At 45.3% G+C, this 21,114-nt stretch overlaps 1 protein-coding gene across 7 annotated transcripts in view; it reads left to right on the plus strand.

The window, feature by feature from the left end:
• The window catches only part of UNC13B (unc-13 homolog B), a 165,889-nt gene that overhangs the window by 123,255 nt on the left and 21,520 nt on the right, over positions 1–21,114 (plus strand). For 5 of the 7 annotated variants that reach the window (XM_032164079.2, XM_058445500.1, XM_032164081.2 and 2 more), the window contains 11 exons: positions 5,598–5,644; positions 8,961–9,039; positions 11,704–11,778; positions 12,605–12,824; positions 14,050–14,277; positions 14,877–15,018; positions 17,051–17,220; positions 17,659–17,774; positions 18,115–18,278; positions 18,920–19,070; positions 20,796–20,864. In XM_032164079.2, coding sequence (XP_032019970.1) covers positions 5,598–5,644; positions 8,961–9,039; positions 11,704–11,778; positions 12,605–12,824; positions 14,050–14,277; positions 14,877–15,018; positions 17,051–17,220; positions 17,659–17,774; positions 18,115–18,278; positions 18,920–19,070; positions 20,796–20,864 — 1,461 coding nt within the window. Of the gene's footprint in view, positions 1–3,304; positions 3,328–5,597; positions 5,645–8,960; positions 9,040–11,703; positions 11,779–12,604; positions 12,825–14,049; positions 14,278–14,876; positions 15,019–17,050; positions 17,221–17,658; positions 17,775–18,114; positions 18,279–18,919; positions 19,071–20,795; positions 20,865–21,114 lie in introns of all 7 variants that reach the window. The other 2 variants (XM_032164080.2, XM_058445499.1) reach the window with 1 other exon arrangement.

Below are 21,114 nucleotides of genomic sequence, written 5' to 3' on the forward strand. Positions count from 1 at the left end.
GTCAGGGATTTTCCTGCAAAGCAGTTGTTTTGTAGACATTTATAACTTAACCTGCAAGCTAAACCTAAGTGGAAAAATCCTAAGGCATTTTAGGGAGTTAGGAAGCACAGAAAGTTTGATTCTTAAGAAAAAAAATTGTTTTTTAATGTTTGTCCAACGGGTGGGACAAACTGAATAGCCAGTATAGCAGTTCCTCAGGGTTTGGAAATGGTACAGGCTGCTGGTTAAGAGACCTTCTCTGGTTGGGCAAGAGACACTTCTTAGAATAGCTGTTGTTTTCTAAGTCCTGAAAGTTATAGTTTTCTTTTACTACATAGAAATGATAGGCGATGTGCTAAGCCCTCAGGCTACAAAGGTGAAATAATATATAATCCTTTTTTTCTGAAGAAGTAGTATAAAGTGAGAAATAGTATAAAGGAAGATGTTTATACAGACAACTACAATATATGATACTACAAAGCAGTATTAACAACATACTGTCTTAGAAGTGTGGACATAGAATGGTGGAGACCGGGGCAGCTAGTGGAGAGGCACCTAATCCTACCTTGGGAAGGAAAGCAGACAAAGAAATTTCACAGAGTAATTAGTATTTGAACTAAGTCAGGGAATATGCCTGAGTCCACCCAGTAGGCTGGGTGTGGGAGGGAGGTGTGAAAAGTCTCAGATGTGATGGACAGTGTTCAGTAAGACTTGAATACAGGACACGTGAGGAGCGGAAGGAAAGTAAGCTAGAACGGTAGGGAAAGTACAAATCTTGAAGCACTTTATGTGCTACAGTAAGCAACGGGGAGAATTGATGCAATTAAGCAAAGAAAAAAATGCGATCAGAATTTCGAAATGGGAAATGTGGAGTATGGATTGGAGAGGAGCAAATCTAGTGGCAGAGAGGTCAGCTTGGAGTCTCCTATTACAGTCCAGTTAAGAGAAGATGATAGTGGCAGTGTGAAATGGAAAGGCAGGAGTGGATGCCAGAGATATTTAGGAGGTAGAAGGTACAGGGCTGAGTGATTGGATAGGGACAGAGTGCAGAGAGGGAGAGATCCATTGTCTGGCTGGGGACAGGAGGAGACGTTTAGAGATGCAAGATAGAAGTTTAGTGTTTGGATATGTTGAATTTGAACTAAGCATGCGGTATCTAGGTGATATACACTAAGCAGTGATTAATGTGTTGTGATAAAGTAGGTATCTGAAGGTTAGTTATAACTCCTTTGAGAAGTGGAAGAGGGAGCTGACTAATGGAATGGAGAGACTTATCAAGTGACACAGAGGGCCCAGTTGAAGTTAAAAATCTGCATCTAGGGCTGGGCATGGTGGCCCACGCCTATAATCCCAGCACTTTGGGAGGCCGAGGCGGGCGGATCACGAGGTCAGGAGATCAAGACCATCCTGGCCAACACGGTGAAACCCTGTAAATACAAAAAATTAGCCGGGCATGGTGGTGGGCGCCTGTAGTCCCAGCTACTCCGGAGGCTGAGGCAGGAGAATGGCGTGAACCCAGGAGGTGGAGCTTGCAGTGAGCCGAGATTGCACCACTGCACTCTAGCCTGGGCAACAGAGCGAGACTCTGTCTCAAAAAAAAAAAAAAAAAAAATCTGCATCTCTTTGATCTGGTTCTCATCTGTACAATGGTGGGACTTGTCAAGGCATTATATGTTAAATACCAATGAGAAGAATGAATGTAACTTAGGTGCACTAGGATGGCCTTAACGCTTGCTTGGGTGGGCATCAGAGAAGACTTCCCAGAACTATGCTTTGGAGGAAGAGTTGGATTTTCCTCTATGGAAAGGAGGTGTGAGATGCTATTTCAGGCTAATGGAACAGAATGAGTAAATTAATATTTGGGGTTTTGAGTATGTGACGTCTTTGTGAAACAAGACAATTAGATTCTAGGAATGTATACGGGGTCAGGAAAGAGGGCAGAGGAGAGGAATTTGGGGATTTGGGCCAGATCATGGAGAGCCTTGATGGCTCTGTCAATGGATTGATTTGATTTTAGTCTTTAGGCATTATGGGGAAAATCTGTGGAGAACAGAAGGACACAATCAACTTTGACATGGTTGTAGAATATATTTAAGATAGTGGAGGGGGAGAGGTACATTTCCAGTTTGAGTCATGGGGTCAGTTAAAGGATTGTTTGCCTAATTTTCTTGCTCAAAAGGAACACATTATCCTGGGGGGTGGGGGGTTGGGATGTAGATATGGAAGAGATATGTCCCCATTCCAGGAAGTGTCTTTCTCATCTTTCCCACCTTCCTGGAGCTGCACTGTGTTGGAGGATTCCTGGTCACCTACTCCAGGACAGGTGACCCATTAAGTAAGCAGAAATAGCTTGAAAAATTGGGAACTTGTGAATTCGATTCTTGAATTCTCCCCTCTACCTGTGATGTGATATCAGTGGGCCTTTAAAAGAGAAAAGAAAATGGAGGGGCACTAATGGACCAAGGTGGGTGGACTTTCCTTACAGAAGGAAGACTGTGGGCCTATCCATGTATGGCCTAGAAGGCAATGTAGTCTCTGATGAATAGGAAAGGAGTAATCTCTGGGCTTTATTTTTATCCTGTTATGGCTTGATTGGACCCTTCTGGAAGTGTCAGTTTCCTTTAGAGTGTTGTCCTGGGTTTGATAAATAATCAGATTTGGGATTGCAGTCATGGTTTTATCATCTAGATCACTGTGATTTCTATTAGGAAAGCAGCCAGTTGATGCTCCCAGGCCTGTAGCCATTCAGCATCCTGGTCCTGGACTTAACTCCAGGCCCTACCCTGGCCCAACTCAGTTTCAGTTCTGAGAAACGGGCCAGAGCTCATTGGGTGAATGCATGGCCAAGCCTGCATTGCAAAATGGAAAAGGCTCAGCCACCAGGGCCTTTGGAGTTTGAGAACTTATACCAGATCTAGAATAAGCTCATGTGGCTTCTGAGGAAGGAAATCACTCTGTGCTCAGCCAGCTTAGATAGCCTGTTGGAGTGGTCCTTGGTAATAAAGCTAGTCTTGCAACCTTGGCAGCCCTGACCCTTGATGCAGGCCACTTTGGAAAAGGGAAAAGGATGACTGGAACCCCTGGGTAGATTTTGTCCCTTGATTTAGGGATGTTCCAAACTAAAAATCCTGGGCCAGCAAATACAGGTAGGAAGGATTCTGGAAGCCAGTAAGCTGGGCTCTATGAACTGCCTAGTTGTCCCAAGGACCTCTCCCTCTCTTCCATGTCCCTTGGAGTTTAACTGGCATTTTCTGTGGGTTCCCTACTTGTAGGACTGAATCTACTAACCTTTCTGCCCTTTTTTCTGCTCTTTCTCTCCTTGCAGAAGGAAAGCGAGGAGCCCTTCAGGTTGTGCCTATGACCCTTTGGGTCGTCCTTTTTTGTCTATTTCCCTCCCCTCCTTCCCGAGCACTGTATGTGTGTGTGTGTGTGTGTGTGTACATGCACATGTGCGTGCATGATCTGTGCCTCTGAGCTTTGGCTCATGCAGTCTGTTTTTCTGAAAAGCAGTTTGTGTGCATGCTCCTTGCTTGTGTGTGCTCCTGCAGATATCCCTGGAGCACACTGCGAGAATGTGTGTGCACCAGCATGGGTGTGCATTCAGTGTAGCATGTGTGTGCTTATACTTATACTCAGTTTGACTCCCCCAGACACTGATTACCCTCCTTTTCTCCTACTCTGCTCAGCGTGTGTCCATTTTCTACCTGTTGCTGCAAACTCTGGCGTATGCTGTAAAACCTTGGCTGAGCCCAGCACGCATGTGTACTTTATATTTGAGAGCAGGCTTTGCTGCAGGCATTTCGTGCCTCTTGCCTGAGGCCCTGTGAAGGTACTTGTGCTCTGAACAGGCTTCCTGACCTCTCTGTTGAGCACAAGCTTCTGTAGACCTGTTACGTGGTTTCCCCAAACCATGTGAATGCATAGTATACTAATGCCCTGTGCTTGCAAGCACTGGCTCTTGAAGACCATGAGGGTTTGCTTTGCCTGTGATTTGGGCCATAGTAAACACTGTGAATCCTCCTCAGATGAGTTTCTGCAGATCACTGAATACTCTGAAGCTTATGTTCTGAAGCCATAAGCCTAGGATCCATGCTCACCACGTGTTTCCTTCAGACACAAGTTGTGTGTACTGTATGTGCAGGCTTTTGCAGACATATTGTTATCCCCTCTGAGCACAGGAAATGTGCATGATCTGAGCCAGGTTCTCAGAGACTTTTTGTGACTTTGTTTCCTTAAGCCCAGTGGTTTCTGGCAATATCTCACTCTGGGTAGGAAATAAGAACCTGCCGAGTAAGGTGGCTATTTCCAGAGGGAAAATAAGTTCTGGTTGGTAAGATCTGGGGATTTAGGGATTGGCTCCCCGACACTCAACCCTTACCCCTTCCATAAGCAACCTTAGAAGACTTGCAGTTTTTCTGTTGCTTCCCACCTACTGTTGTTTCTTCCCACCTACTGTTGTTTCTTCTATACTATCCCCATTGTCTTTTGCTTCAGCCACTTCTGGCTGCCTTTTGGACCTGGCCCTCCCATTACTAATATCATCCTACCTATAGAAAGGATAGGAGGCAGATGGGGTGGAATGGGGGCTCTGGTCAGTAGGGAGATAGGCTTGATTAAAACATAGACAACCTAAGAGGAGTCTTAAATCCAAAATTCATGCGAGCCTACTGCTGACCCAGGTAATTCTCCCTCACTTTTCCATCACTGTTAGCTCTGTCCTATCTGTCCCTATTCTCCTCTGTATTGCCTCATTGTATCCATAACTTCTCCCCGCTTTAGCTCTCCAAAACATCACTCACTGTTCAAAGCTAAGCACCTTAATTCTGCCTCCCTTCTGGAGCTCACTTGCTCCAAGATAGTTAGGAGGCAGGGAAGTTGCTCCAAGATAGTTAGGAGGCAGAGGGGGGAAGAAAACAAGGAGGGGCAGGAAGCCCCAGACCTGTTAGCCTGAAAAAAGCACGTGCTGTTGGACCTCTGGAGCACTCTGGCAGCTTTGGACCTTTCTGCATGCTGCTTGAAGGATTTGCTTTTGTTTATTTTGTTTTCTTTTGGTTTTCTTTGGGTTCTCTTGTTATATAGAATTTATTAAATGGAGAGAATATACTCAGTGTCAGTGAGTCAGAGGTTCAAGGCACCCAAACTAAATCCAACCACAAAATGAGATAGGAATCCAGAGAGACCAGGTCTGACTCTGGGACATTAAGGGAGTTTAGGATTATAGCTGGAAGAAGACTGGACTTTATATGAAGGTGTCCTTTTGCTTTAGCGAGGCCTGGAAGCCTAAGTAGGCCCTTCTCCTGTGCTTGTTTACTGCTGTCTATACCAATGGCTCATATAAGAGTGATATGAGTTCTGCCATTCCAGTAGACTTTAGCCCTGGGACCTCAGTGAGCTTTGCCTTATGTCCTATTCACCAAGGAGACAGGTACTACTCATTTCAGCAGCCTGCTTGTTGCCCTGGCTGATCAGGACATTGGTTTAGATGTCAGACAGGCTGTCACCACATGGTGAATGTGACTTACACTGCTCTGGGCTTGTACTCTACTGCTCGCTGCTCAGATTACAGGCAATCTCCCATCTTTCCCAGGATCTAAATTGTTTCCTATCTCTTTTTAAAGATTCCAGATGATGGTGACCCCTCTCTGCCTCAGTGGCTCCCGGAAGGGTAAGTAATTCACTGCAAGGTTTCCGTGGATTTTATTCAGTATCTCTTGACGCTTTTAGCTTTTCCCCTGGGAAGCAGGGGAAACAGCTTCATAAGCTGCATCCTGGGGAAGGAAAAGGTTCCACTATAGGTTGGTTGGTTCTCTGAGGCAGAGGAGAGAACTCTGCTGATGGATTCCTCGGAGGCAGAAGAGGGAACTTTGCAGAATGGTTACCCTGGGGCAGGGGAGGGAGCTTTGGGGCCTTCTCATCCTTGCCTCTATAATTTCTGGTCCATCTTTTCATAGTGGTGATATACTCTTTAAGTAGAACAAAGAGGAAATTAGAAAAATATCTGCATTTGGAAACATTTTCTTTCCATTTCATTTGCTTTTGAATTTTTGTAGGTACATACTAGGTGTGTCTATTTATGAGTTACATTAGATATTTTGATACAGGCATGCAGTGTGTAATACTCACATCAGGGTAAATGGGGTATCCATCACTTCAAGCAGTTATCCTTTCTTTGTGTTACAATCCACTTACACTTTTTGTTATTTTAAAATGTGCAATAAATTGTTGTTGACTGTAGTCACCCTGCTGTGCTATCAATACTAGATCTTATTCATTCTATCCATTCCATTGTTGATGGTGTGGCTGATTAAGTTACTCCCTAGGCTTGGTCCTGCTCCAGCTGTTGTGAGTCATCTACTTATTCCATTCCACTGTAGTCAGGACATAAGTAACATCCCTTTCTGAGCTCTGTATGTTCTGTCTGTGCTTCTTGTTTGGGAGTTTCAGACCCATGTGATTGTACCAGAGTCATTTTAAGCTGCTCAATGTAACCTGTAACTGACTGTTCTTAAAGAGAGAAGAGAGTTCAAGTACCTTCCCGTTCCCCACTCCTTCCCACAAATACCACCAATTAGTTATCTGGACCTTCCTTTTCCCTTTTTCCTACAAAGGCTTCTGACATCAGAATTCTCAGTAGTTGCTTCCTCTTGTGGCCAGGGAAGAAGAAAGATCAGGTGGATGATCTGCTACATTTTTACATGCTCCTTTCCCTTGCAATTTGTCATCTTTAAAAAAAAATTTTTTTTAACTTTTGTTTTAGGTTCAGAGGTACATGTGAAGGTTTGTTATATAGTTAAACTCGTGTTACAGGGATTTGTTGTACAGATTATTTCATCACTCAAGTACTATAACAATAGTTATTTTTTCTGCCCCTCTCCCTCCTCCTACCCTTCACCCTCAAGTAGGCCCATGTCTGTTGTTACCCTCTTTGTGTCCATGTGTTCTCATCATTTAGTTCCCACTTATAAGAGAGAACATGCAGTGTTTGGTTTTCTGTTCCTGCATTGGTTTGCTAAGAATAGTGGCCTCCAGCTCCAGCCATGTTCCTGCAAAGGACATGATCTCGTTCTTTTTTATGGCCACATAGTATTCTGCAGTGTATATGTATCACATTTTCTTTATCCAGTCTGCCACTGGTGGGCATTTAGCTTGAGTCCATGTCTTTGCTATTGTGAATAATGCTGCAGTGAACATACTCATCCATCTGTCTTTATGGTAGAACACTTTATATTCCTTTGGGTATATACCCAATAATGGGATTGCTGAGTTGAATGGTGGTTCTGTTTTTAGTTCTTTGAGGAATCGCCACACTGCTTTCCACAATGGTTGAACTAATTTACACTCCTGCCAACAGTGTATAAGTGTTCTCTTTTCTCTGCAGTTTGTCAGTATCTTTTTTTTTTTTTTAGTTTGTCTTAAGGGTGAATCATTGAATGAGCTACCCCCTTCTTCTTTTATTGAAAGATCATTTATGTTTTAAAAAAAAACTTCTTGGCTTAAGAGATACGTATTGTAGTTTCTAGAATTAGCTCCAAAGTTGTAGCATCAGTTGCTTCTTCAGTGATCTTTAGTTTTTTTCCTTCTAATAATTGTAAAATACATACATGTCAATGGGACATATCCAGACTATTTTTAAATATAGCCATGTAGTAGTTTTCTAAATAATTCCCTATTGTCTTTCTTCCTTTTCTTTCACCTCAGTCCTTAGAAGCTGTCCTAAGTATAGAACTTCCCTCGGTCTGGTAATCTCATTAAAAATAAAGCCCACTGCCTATGTTCAGGGAGCTGTTTATTAGAAATCAGCATATTGAGTGGCCTGTTTCAACTCCTGGACTTGACCCGATTTGTGGTTCCATTCTTTGCCTAGATAGCTACAAGTACCTACTTTTTCTGTTGGGATATTTCTGTCTTTAGACCAGCCGTAGTATACAGCCCAGCTACCCAACTTTCCCAACCTCTTTGCTCTCATTAAAACCAAGTACATGAGTTCTTCTCATTAAGGCCAGAGAGTTTTTTGTTGCTCATCCATCTCATTTTATAGAAGTGTCACCAAGGCCCAAAGTGAAGAAGGAATTTTGGGAGAAGACATAGTACATTAATAGAAGAACTGGAGTTAAAATCCAGGTTATCTCAGTGTAGTTTCTTTTGGGTACATTTTCTGTTTTTATTGCATATTGTTATGAAAGAACAATAAAATTAATCAGTATAGAAAAGGTATAAAAGTTTTAGAAATGTCCAGCTGCTGTAGCTGTAATTTTTCCCCAGGCTCTGTTGATGTGTCCATAGGGCTAGGCCACACTCACACAGTCCCTTTGCTGTTTCCTTCCTAAATGGTGTTTTGTTTTGTTTTTTCTCCCCTTAAGTGGTCTTTTGGAAGTCTCTCATACCACCTCCCCTACTTAACACTTGATTATGAGGGCTCATTTCTCCATGGAGAAGGCTTTTCTTCAGGAGGCCTAGGTAGACAGAACTGCTGACTCTTTTACTCTTGAATGGAGACGGTCTCCTTCTATGTGCCATTGTCTGGTATAGTCTTACTCACCTAGACTCTTGCCGTAGAGCCACCCTGTGGGTTCTGTTCTAGCACAGGCTTGGCAAGACTTATCTTTGGGGAGCAGTGTCTTTGCTCTGAATGTGGGGAGAAGCCCGTTTGAGTGCCAATTGCTACCTTGCCTTATGGAGCACAAAAGTGCCTTCAAATAAATCGAAATGCCTTGAACTATCACTGTGGGATAAAAGAGCCTCAGTCCTCAGCTGAAACTGTAAGAGACACTGAGGGGTACTGTGAGAACAGATTCTATTGCTCACTCTTCCATGGCTTTATTTCCCTGAGTTTCTGTCTTCCCTTCCTGTCTCAAAGGCACATGGTAGAGGTCAGTTCATCTTCCTCTGGGGAGAAGGAGAGCAAGGTGAATGGAACACTGAACCCACCAGTTAACTCAAAGCAAGACTGAAGGTCCTGACATATTTTCTTCTCTCCTCAGGCCAGCCGGAGGGCTCTATGGCATTGACAGCATGCCAGATTTACGCAGAAAGAAGCCACTGCCACTTGTCAGTGATCTGGTGAGTGAAGACTCTTGTGCAGGCGTAGACAGTAGCCTTGGGGTATCTCCCATTGGGCCTTGGCAAGCTGTCAGGATTGGAAGTCGTCCATTTAATGACTCAAATTGATCTGATGATCAATCATTTAAAGCCTTCGGAGACTTAGTAATGGCTTCACAGGGACTGTGTTCTACCTCACTCCCTAGTCAGGGTCCTGAATTTATTAGCTCAAGCTCCTACCTGGAATATTTGTGGCTTGTGCTCTCAAAGTTAGGATTTTGTGTCTTTCTATGGGCATCTAGCTCTTATGTATATCTCTACAGCCTTCTTTGATGACCTGTAAATGAAACTGCCTCCAGCCCTTGACCTCTTGATCATTGAGCTTGGTATGGGATAAGCATGACTGGAGCTTGATGCCTTCTTGGAAGTCAAGCAAAAGTCTCTTCTCAAGACATAGGCTTTTGAGACTATCTCTGTAACCTAGTGTTAGGCACTGAGAGGCAATGATAAAAATTTGTGGAATTGAATTGAAACAGACTTAAGAGTTAAAAGCTGATCCCAGGGCCTCCATCCCATCCTCCCAGGATGACCAGAAGCCCCATTCTGGGTCATATCTTCTGAGGCACAAACAACCCAAGGAATTTTCTGTAGTCTTGTGGGTAGTTGGGGGTGAAGTGAGGTCCAGGCTCTCTCAGAGCTCTAAAGCCAGAAATAGGGTGTAAGGGTTCAGTTAAATGTGAACCCTTTTCCCTTATTACCATTTTCTGTTTCTGTTTTCTTTTTTTCTCTCTATTCTATCTATTGTTTTTCCTAACCACTCCTCTTCCCTCTTCCCCATTTCCCACTCCAGTAGTTTCTCCCTCCTTAGTTGGCTGAATGAAAGTTTCATCTGCCATTTTCTCTTCATCATTTTTCTTCCCTTCCATTATTTCTTACCATTTGTTCATCTTCTTCTTTCTCTGTCTTTCTTGCTTTTTTTTTTTTTTTTTTTTAAATAGAGACAGAGTCCCTGTTACCCAGGCTGGTCTCAAACTCCCGGGCTCAAGTGATCCTCCCGCCTCAGCTTCCCAAAGTGCTGGGATTACAGGCGTGAGCTACCATGCCCGACTCCTCCTTTCTAATGTACCTCTTCTTCCACCAGCTCTTCATCTAGCTGGTTGAAGATAAATTCTGATGCCATCTCTTCTTCAATACCATTTTCCTTTCCTTAATGTCTCATCTCCTCTTTTTTCTCTTCCTCTTCTTCCTGCTTTTTTTCTTCATCCTTTCTCACTGTTTGCCCACAAGCAAGTATCTAGTTTATTTCTGGCTCTCCCTCTCTGTCTTTTGCCCTATCTTTGGCTTTATGGCATAATACTCCTCAAAGTAGGTACCCTAGGCTTTGGGTCCTGGCCAGTGGTCTGGGTTGAAGATAGTTTTTAGTGGACAGAAGCAGAATGGATTGGGAAATGCTCCCTGCTTTGGACTATAGGGAAGAACCTCTCAGTTGCCTCTGAAAGTTTTCATGCCCTTTCGGGTCTTTAACATCATGTTGTTCCTTTCTCTGCTGTCCTCTACACAGGCTATGGTGAGTGTCTCCAGAGCCCTTTCCCATCCTCTTTAAAAGTCTGCCTCCCTGGGTGGTTGCGGTGGCTCATGCCTGTAATCCCAGCACTTTGGGAGGCTGAGGCGGGCGGATCACGAGGTCAGGAGTTCGAGACCAGCCTGACCAACATAGTGAAACTCTGTTTCTACTAAAAATACAAAAAAATTAGCTGGCCATGGTGGCGGGTACCTGTAATCTCAGCTACTCGGGAGGCTGAGGCAGGAGAATCGCTTGAACCTGGGAGATGGAGGTTGCAATGAGCCGAGACCGCACCACTGCACTCCTGCCTGGGCGACAGTGCAAGACTCTGTCTCAAAACAAACAAACAAAAAAAATCCGCATCCCAAATCACTTGGGCCCTTCCCAGCTGTTCCTCCTGCTTAGGCTGGTATTATGACTTCTGCCTTCTCAGTGTCCTCTGCCTTTAGGAAACCACGTGCCTCTCCAGGGGCTACCCCTTAAGCTTGGGCTTGGCAGATACATGGGGCCCCCTATGCAAGAGTGTGGCTAGCAAGGCAGCCCCAGCTCTCAGACTTAACTCTCTGTCCTGCTTGATTTGACTGAGGTTTCAATGCCCCTTTCACTTGCCGAGTACCCTACTTGTAGGCCTGCTGGCCTCTGCAGCCACCCAGGGATTATCTGGGCTTGGGGAGGTGGCAAGATATAGAGGTTAGCATGGAGTCATTTTTCTCCATAATGGCTCTTGAATGTGACTCTGACAGAGTTGTGTGTCTCTGTTATTCTTAATTACCTGTTTCCTACTATAGTTCTGAGCTTTTCATTTTCCTTTGCCTTCCCATAAACAAGGAGTTTCTGTAGGGTAGGATACTAAGAAGAGTGAGAGAAAAAGAAACTCTTTGGATGATAGATACCCTGAAGAAAGTGCTGTTCTAACATAGTTAGAGCAGCCCCCTGAGGGCCTTGGGTTTTGCATCTTAACCTGGGACACTTGTCACCTGTTAGGGCAGTTGCTGTGAGTGACAATAAAAATAGTACTGTAGTAAGCTATAGTCAAGTGGCTTTGGTAACTGAAGCTCCCTCCCCCGGACTTTGCCAGCCCTTGGCAGTGGTCAGGGCTAACAACAGATCTTCCCTGACAGTCACTGGTCCAGTCTCGGAAGGCAGGAATCACTTCTGCAATGGCTACACGCACTTCTCTTAAGGACGAAGAGCTGGTAAGTGTCCCAAGTGCTTTTGTAAGTCCACTGGCCTCAGGACTGGTGATCATCTCTGTAGCCATGCTATTAATAATTGGGAATTCTGGGAATTCAAGAGTGCTGGACACACATTGCTGATGAAAAAGATAGATAGCATCAGGTGTTCGTTTTCCACACTGGGAAAGGCTCTAAGCAAGTCTAGGTCAGAGGGTAAGCCCAAGTCTCATGTTGAAGGGTGTGACCACTGAACTCAGGGTTTTATGATGGACCTAGTACCTTCTGTTTTCTTAGAAAGTGTGAATGCTGTAACAAAGCTCGGATCCAGCATCAGGTCCAACCTGTGTTGGACAACCAAGAGCACACTATATTGTGGGCCTCATTCTGCTAGGCTGGGCTATGGGCTGGGCCAGGATAGAGCATCTTCTCCATTGCCAGAGGAGGCATGAAATCAAGGTCTTGATTGTCCCACAGGGTCTCAGTTCTGGTATCTCCTTGCAGAATCCAAAAGTCATGGGGACCAGGCATGGTGGCTCATGCCTGTAATCCCAGCACTTTGGGAGGCCAAGGCAGGTGGATCACTTGAGGTCAGGAGTTCGAGACAAGTCTGACCAACATGGTGAAACCCTGTCTCTACTAAAAATACAAAAATTAGCTGGGCATGGTAGCATGTGCATGTAATCCCAGCTACTTGGGGGCTGAGGCAGGAGAATTGCTTGAACCTGGGAGGTGGAGGTTGCAATGAGCCAAGATCGCACCACTGCACTCCAGCCTGGGCAACAGAGCAAGACTCTGTCTCAAAACAAACAAAAAACAAAAATCATGGGATGGGGTATGTGTCTTTCAGAAATCCCATGTGTATAAGAAAACCCTGCAGGCCTTAATCTACCCCATTTCGTGCACCACTCCTCATAACTTTGAGGTCTGGACGGCCACTACCCCAACCTACTGCTATGAGTGTGAAGGCCTGCTCTGGGGCATTGCCCGGCAGGGCATGCGCTGCAGCGAATGTGGAGTCAAGTGCCATGAGAAGTGCCAGGATCTGCTCAATGCTGACTGCCTGCAGCGTGAGTGCCCTGCGGGGTGAGGGGCGGGGAGTGGGGCAGCAGGGGCTTTCCAAAATAGTCTGCAGCAAAGAGCTGGGATGGCTGAACCAATCATTCCCCCAGTCCACCTGATTCTGAAACCCTATCCATTTCAGAGAAGGTGGATTCTGAATCAAGGGGCATTGCCTTTCCAAATAACAGGTCTTACACTACCTTCTTAAGCACCTTTAGGAAAAATTCTTTGAGCTTTCTGTGGCCTTCTAGTGTAACTAGAATCTTATAGGATTCAGTTGATCCCAGAGACTGAGCTTTGTAGTGTATACAGCACAGCGGCCTTATTGTCCAAATGACAAAAGCATCAGGATCTGAGACTAATGAGAGGAAAGAAAGAAGAGCTTTATGGGGTTCCAGGCCCCACAGAAGAACTTCCTGAAGCCTAGAATCTAGGACTCAGGGAAGGCAGCATTCATTACTTGTTTTTAGACAATAGTGCCAGAAATGGAAATGTCAAATGAATCTGGTAGAGGTCCAAGAGGAGAGTATACCAGACCCCCACGGCCTTGGCTAAATATATGACTTGTCCTGCCATGATGGAGTGGGGAGAATAGGAGCAAGAAAAGCAACAAGTTCTTGTCAGAGAAAATGGTAGTGCTCAAAGTTCATATCTCCTTGCTCCCCTCCTGCTGGGCTTGCACTCACTGTGGCTGGACCCCAGGAAAAGCAGGGGTGAAGGAAGTGGGAAACTATTTTCCTGCCCTCCAGACCTCTCAGGTATTACCCACAAGCCAAGCTGTAGCACTGAAAGCTTTAAGGATTGTGCTAGGAGAAGGGAAGGTCACCTCTAGACCCACAAGTACTTCATTATCCCAAGGACAGCTATGACATATAAAAGGGGACCAGGGAGAGGCCTTGAGCAATTATTCATGGAAAATGTCCTTTGAAGAACCTCAAATTGGTGCCAATGGCATGGCTAAGTTAGACATGAAGAGACAGGTAGGACAGAGTCAGCAGTAGAGATGGGCTTTGAAAAGACTGCCTGAAGACAAATGCTAGTAATGACTTGGCCAAAACCCATCATGAAGGGGTGGCAAGTGCAGTTGCCAGAGGGCCCTTGCTTAATTGCTGAGAACTAGCAATCAGGCTGGCTGCATAGTTTCTCCACTGCTCTGCAGCCTCTCCTGGGCCCCATTCCTCAGCTCAACCGTTGGTCTGGTAGGTGACCTGTTGTGTTCCTGGCCACCTTCAGGGGCTGCAGAAAAGAGCTGTAAACATGGAGCTGAGGACCGGACCCAGAACATTATCATGGCCATGAAGGACCGCATGAAGATCCGAGAGCGAAATAAGCCAGAGATCTTTGAAGTTATCCGGGACGTCTTCACAGTGAACAAAGCTGCCCATGTGCAGCAGATGAAAACAGTGAAGCAGAGTGTACTGGATGGCACCTCCAAATGGTCGGCCAAGATCACCATTACTGGTGAGCAGGCCACAGTTTGAGGGGACAGGAAGGCCTGGGCTATGGGGAGGAGACTGGGGAAGAAACATCCTGAGCGTGAGGGAGCAAGGGATTGGGGAGAAAGAAAAAGGAAATCACTGGGACGGAAAGCCCTCATTATTCATCACTTCTCCTTACCTAGACCCTGGTGCCGAAAAGGCAAGATTGCTATCTGCAAACAACATGAACCATAATACAAAGATTTGCTAACAACCTAACGCTGTAGACTTGGCTAACAGTTTGATATTATAAGAGGTGGGGGGAGGAGGGAGGGGAAGGGCAGGGGACCAGGGAGTAGTTAACCAGTGGTTTGCTAACTGGGTGGGGCTGAAGCGTGTATATATAAGAGGGTATAAGGACCAATGTAGAGATAAGTGGTCAGTTAGGGCTTGGGTAGGGAGATGGGATGCTTGGGCTTTAAGGGAAAGGCTGGTGGCCCAGGACAAAGAATAAATATGGAGGAATGGGATTACGGTATCTGTGTAAGGAGCATAGACTGCTCTAAGATGGAGAGCATATGAGTAGTGCTGTGGGGGGCTTCTGAACGACTCTGAAGCCTCCTATACATACTTGGGTTGCAGTGGTGTGTGCCCAGGGCCTACAAGCCAAGGACAAAACAGGATCCAGTGACCCTTACGTGACTGTGCAAGTCGGCAAAACTAAGAAGCGTACCAAGACCATTTTTGGAAACTTGAATCCTGTTTGGGAGGAAAAGTTCCATTTGTAAGTCACAGAGAGGTTTGTTTTGCCTGGGACTGTGTGTATTGGGGGAGCAGGATCACATCCTGCCATTCTGGGCTTGAGCTTGAAGATTGGGCAAAGGCAGGGGAGAAAACTCATTTCTCGCATGCTTCGCTCAGGCATCAGCTATTCTTTCTCTGGTTTTCTTCTCATGACCTGTTGTGTCAGGATTACTGTGCCCATGCCCTGTCTTCACCAGGGCTATTAAGGGGGCCCTAGGGCACCCCATCCTGCTTTTTCTAGCAGTAGAAAGATTTTACTACTTTACTGCTCAGTGACAGAACCAGGGACTGACTGCCTTATTGTTCCTACTATCCTTGCCTAGGAAGGTACAGTAGGGTTAAGCTCTCATAAGGAAGGCTCTTACAAGGAATGGAGAGGGAGTGTCCTTGTCCTAAAACTGGGTAATTCTGACTTGAAAGTGGAAATCTGGGTTCTGAAGAAGTTGCTGTTTCCCATAAAGGTAGTGTTTCTTCCTGCCTCAGCTTCTACCCTCACTCATTTTTTTATTATCTCACTTTCTTACAAACTGTTTCTTATGACAGTAAAGGATGGTTATTGAAAAATGGCAAACTAATGTCTGAGAATCCACATGCTTTGTCGCTCCCTAATAAGGGCTAGGGTCAGGATGTTGGATTTGAATCAGCCAAGCAGGCTGGCTACGTAGAGGCCTCCTTCTGTTGGCTCCTCAGAAGATTCATGTAGAAAGGGATTAGGGCCAGCGTGGTGGCTCACACCTGTAATCCCAGCACTTTGGGAGGCTGAGGCAGGCAGATCACCTGAGGTCAGGAGTTCCAGACCAGACTGGCCAACATGGCAAAACCCCATCTCTACTAAGAATACAAAAATGAGCCAGGCATGGTGGCAGGTGCCTGTAGTCCCAGCTTATTCGGGAGGCTGAGGGAAGAGAATCCCCTGAACCTGGGAGGCGGATGTTGCAGTGCACCAAGATCATGCCACTGCACTCCAGCCTGGTGACAGAGTGAGACTCCATCTAAAAAAAGAAAAGAAAAAAAAAGGGATTAGGATATAGTAAAATTAATCTCTAATCCAGAGATAATATTAATAGCTACTAGGAGAAACACCTGTTTGAGAATCTGAATAGTTCATGCTTGAATTCTTCTTATGACTAATCTAAAATGAACTAGCTCTTGGTCGTTTTTGCCCACTTTTAGTAAACAGTTTATTAAGCTCATATTCTGTACAAGACACTATACATAATATAGTGTATCCAAAAATGAATAGAACAATCCCTGGCTTCAAGAAGCTACTTGTTGATTTGTCTATTATCTTCCCACAGAGCGGTGGTTATACTGTAATATTTTAATGGAATGTGGAAAGATATCATAAGAACATAGGGAAAGGAAGAGCAAATTTTGCCAGTTACAACTTTTGGGTGAAACAGCAGATCCCAGAAAGCAGCTGTTGGAGAGGAGAGCTTGAGAGAAGACCTGGGAAAACTTTCTCCAAAGCAAACCCGATAGAGGAGATGACAATTCAATGGGATATGATAGGCTAATATAGAAGCTCACCAAGCACATAGTTAGGCAGATGAGAGAGTTAGATAGAAAGCCAAACAGTTACAGCCGTATGGGCCTACCATGGACATGTCTAGCACCTTTATTGACTTCATGTCTTGGGCTCTGAGGATGGAGCTAGCAGTTGCTTCCTGGAGCTCCATGGCATGTCTAGCTATTTTCCTCTTGGTGTTGCTGATACAGCTAGCTGTATAGGAAGTCAGAATTGACCTGAATTACTCTTCCCTCCACCGCTTGCCATTTGTTCTAGGACAATAAGAACTGTACAGTGGTAGATAGAGCCACCCAGGCCGAGGAATGAAGAGTCATTTGCTAGGATAGCCCAACTGTCTTGGAACTTTAGTACTGCTGTCTCTGACTTCTCCTCTTCCAGGGCCTCAAGTGCAGCTGTCAGAGCTTTTGGGAGGGAATAGGAAGTAACAGGATTTGGCGCTACTGGGTCTGCCCCTAACAGAGCCTGCCTAATTCTCTCACAGTGAGTGCCACAACTCCTCTGACCGCATTAAGGTGCGTGTGTGGGATGAGGATGATGACATCAAGTCAAGAGTAAAGCAACGCCTAAAGCGAGAGTCCGATGATTTCCTTGGCCAAACCATCATTGAGGTTCGGACCCTAAGTGGCGAGATGGACGTCTGGTACAACTTGGGTGAGGAAACTGGACCCGAGAAAGTTGCTTGGAAGGGAGAGCATGAAGAGGACCTGGGAATAGTCCTTCTACCAAAACCACCACCTCTCCCCAAAGCATACCTCTATACAGAGCCTGTCTCACCTGCAAAGAACTGACTGTGGGGAGGGATGGGGGACAGAGGAGTGGCAGTGGCTGCGACTCACTCTGGCTTAACGTTCTCTAGGTTTCAGAAGGCCCTTTAATCTTCATACTAGTGCTTTTGTCCCCCCTCCACACTCCTGTTCTCCTACCCAGCTAGTTCAAGGGTACTTGTGGAATATGTGGTCACTGGAGTGATTCACCCTATTTGGTGAATCCTTGGGTTGGCCCCTTCTTTTCCTTGGGTTAAGCCAGAATGGAACTATCTATGCTGTCTAGTTGCATTGGTGTCAATCTCCAATCTTCTTTCCTTCCTAGAGAAGAGGACAGACAAATCAGCCGTCTCAGGGGCTATCCGACTACAAATCAGTGTGGAGATCAAGGGGGAGGAGAAAGTAGCCCCATACCACGTGCAGTATACGTGTCTCCATGAGGTGAGCCAGCCCTTGGTAGGTGGGGGATCAGAAAGCAGCGCTGGGAGAGGCCTTTGGCCATAAGTAGGATAGCTAGGTGGTTGGAATCCGAGGCCCATTTTAAATTTTATCCTTGATTCACTCTGCTACCCTGGAGAGTCTGAGTGACTGAACTCAGACTACATTCTCTTCCACTAATGTGAGAACAGCCTACTGGGGCCACAGGAGGAACTGAGCAATGACTGGAAGGACAGAATTTCTGTGGAACCTTATGCACATTCTTCTGGGCTTTACCACCAAGTTTGTTTTTGTTTTTCATATGTATTTAACCCATTCCCTTTCTCTGCTCTGTCTCCTGCAGAATCTTTTCCATTACCTCACAGACATTCAGGGCAGTGGAGGAGTCCGCATCCCTGAAGCTCGAGGAGATGATGCCTGGAAGGTGTACTTTGATGAGACAGCCCAAGAAATTGTAGATGAATTTGCCATGCGTTATGGCATTGAGTCCATATATCAGGCCATGACGTGAGTCTCTGCTGGGGCACCGGGAAGTGGCTACTAATCGCTGGGGTGGCTAATTAAGGCACACTGACATGGTGGGCAGGTCCTTAGTGGGGTAGCATGCAGTGATTCCTTTACTTTCCTCTTTGAGCTGGGTGGGATGGATTTATACCCCAAGACAAGAAGGGTATATGTAGAAAGGGAATGTTGTAACTCACAGAAAAGTTATTTCTGTCTGCCTCAGAGTTGAGGGAACTCTGCAGGGAAAAAGGCATGTGAGAGTATGCAAGGACAAGCCTGCCTAGACATCACAGGCCTGAGCAGACAGGGTATGTGTGCTCATGTACATGTGTTTGTGACAACTGGTCTGGCCTAGACTGGCCTGGGAGGTCAAAGAGGACACTAAACTGCAGGGAAAGCAGCTGTGTATGGAGTTGACCAGGACTCCTTGAATGGGAATTCCAGATTGCTATGAGAAGCAGGGTAGCCTTTCTGTCAGTGAGGCTGCCCCTAGAGCTGTGCACAGAAAGCAGCCCTCGGCAAGCAGAGGGCAGCAATTGCCCTGGCTATGCTTCATTTACCCAATAAACTTTTATCGAGTTCCTGCTTGGCTTTTGCTGCAAGCCCTGAAGAGTCTTTGAGGCTGAGGGTGCTGTGTTTTTCAGGCACTTTGCATGTTTATCATCCAAGTACATGTGTCCTGGTGTGCCAGCAGTGATGAGCACCTTACTGGCCAACATCAATGCCTACTATGCCCACACAACTGCCTCTACCAATGTCTCTGCATCTGATCGCTTTGCAGCCTCCAACTTTGGGGTAAGTATCATGTAAACACATATGTCTGCATTTGTTAGCAATTAATAAAGTTTGATTTTTTTTTTTTTCTTTGAGACAGTGTCTCGCTCTGTTGCCCAGGCTGGAGTGCAGTGGCGTGATCTCAGCTCACTGCAACTTCCACCTCCTGGGTTCAAGCGATTCTCCTCTCTCAGCCTCCTGAGTAGCTGGGATTACAGGCACCCGCCACCATGCCCGGATAATTTTTATGCTTTTAGTAGAGATGGGGGTTTTGCCATGTTGGCCAGGCTGGTCTGGAACTCCTGACCTCAGGTGATCCACTCGCCTCGGCCTTCCAAAGGACTGGGATTACAGGTGTGAGCCACCGTGCCCAGCCAAGTTTGATTTTTCTTGGCTGGTCCTATAGAGTTACTTGATGTGCTTAAAATTCAGATAGCTACCATTTTGATAGATGAACCTTGTTTCTTGTTTCCTTATGGGTATGCAGACTATACTAATAACCTCTCCTCAGACACAGATAAAGAAGAGAAGGTGGTTGGGGGTGGTACCACCTGGGCTTGGCCAGAACCCCTCTGGGCCAACAACTTGGTTGAGTTACCATATTCTTCCATATTCTTCAGTCTTGCAGGCCCACAAATGGACTTTTTAAAATCTTGTTCAGTCTGTCTGTGACGGATTCATATTACTTGAGTTTATATGAGACTGATGTCTAAGCAATGATGCCAGTGTGCACTTGAACCTGTCCCTTTTCTAGTGTCTAGACTGTTTTCCCTATCCGGGGTGTGCCTTTCCTGGGTTAAGGTACCTGAGAAGTTGAGTCATTACTCAGAATGTCACCTGACATTAATTCAGTATAAACTAGATAAAATAATTCTGACCCAACACAAAAATTACCATTTTGGACATAAAGTTACTGATATCACCCCAATTCACTGAATCTATGAGATCTGATTTTTTGGTACTAATGAATTTTTTGTTGAACTTTCTGTAGATGTGTAATTTATTAAGCCAGTCAAATATTTGTTCCATTTTGCCTCATCTCATTATGTATTGACTTAATCAATATCTACTCATTAATCAATATATGAGTTCTAGGAGTGAGATGCCAACATCCTGCAGGCATATGATTCCACATCTAATTATACTTTTTCTATGAAAATAAGCTATTAAAATAGTATATGTTAGATATTTTAACATTTTAAAAGTATACACTATGGGAAATGTGTGTGGAATGTGGTTTAAAGAGAGACCCCTTCCTGCCTGCCCTGTTACCTTTCAAATGCATCAGTTTCTCCCTCCCATCATCACTGTTAGGCTGTGGCTGTATAACTGTTATGCACTACCCTGAGATAAGTCAGGAGACCTCAGACTCAAGAGAGAATGTGTTTGGAGTTTCTTCTTATCGAACTAAGATAAGTTACAGTCCCAAAGGGATAGAGATGCACTGATCATGCCCTATTGACTCTTGCATAGAAGGAGCCATTTCTCCCCCCAGGGACTTGGCTTTTTCCTTGTCAGTGTGAGAGTTCCGAGATTGGCACAGAGCTGCAAAGGGATAGAACAGGGACTGTCTATCTCATTTTTTCCGTTACACTGTTTGTTCTTCCCATGGGCAGGGATGTGTCTCCAACCCAATGCCTCCCAACTCTTTCTACTCATGCAGGGGTGGTTCTGTTTCTGTTATAGTTTAGGGGACTCAGACACAGTTTCTCTTTTTCTTCCTCATTATTTGTTTCTCACCCTCAGAAAGAGAGATTTGTAAAACTGCTGGACCAGCTACACAACTCACTGAGGATCGACCTCTCTACATACAGGGTGAGTGAAGACATGGCTGTGGGCAGGATAATAGATATCAAGCACAGTCCCAGAGAGACTGTAGGCCAATCTTGGCTATAAAGATTGAGGCCAGGGAAAACTGGTCTGTGTCATCACATCCACCCAAATGGCCAATGCTACTGACACCTGTGGTTCTTTTAACTCCAGGGACCATGTGGTGTATAAATAGCGGCAGGTATGGTTAGTTTTTATAGACATTGTCTTTCCAACCTCATTCTTAACACTCTGC

Source organism: Hylobates moloch, unplaced genomic scaffold (genome assembly GCF_009828535.3).
Source record: "Hylobates moloch isolate HMO894 unplaced genomic scaffold, HMol_V3 SCAFFOLD_10, whole genome shotgun sequence".
Classification (NCBI taxonomy): domain Eukaryota; kingdom Metazoa; phylum Chordata; class Mammalia; order Primates; family Hylobatidae; genus Hylobates; species Hylobates moloch.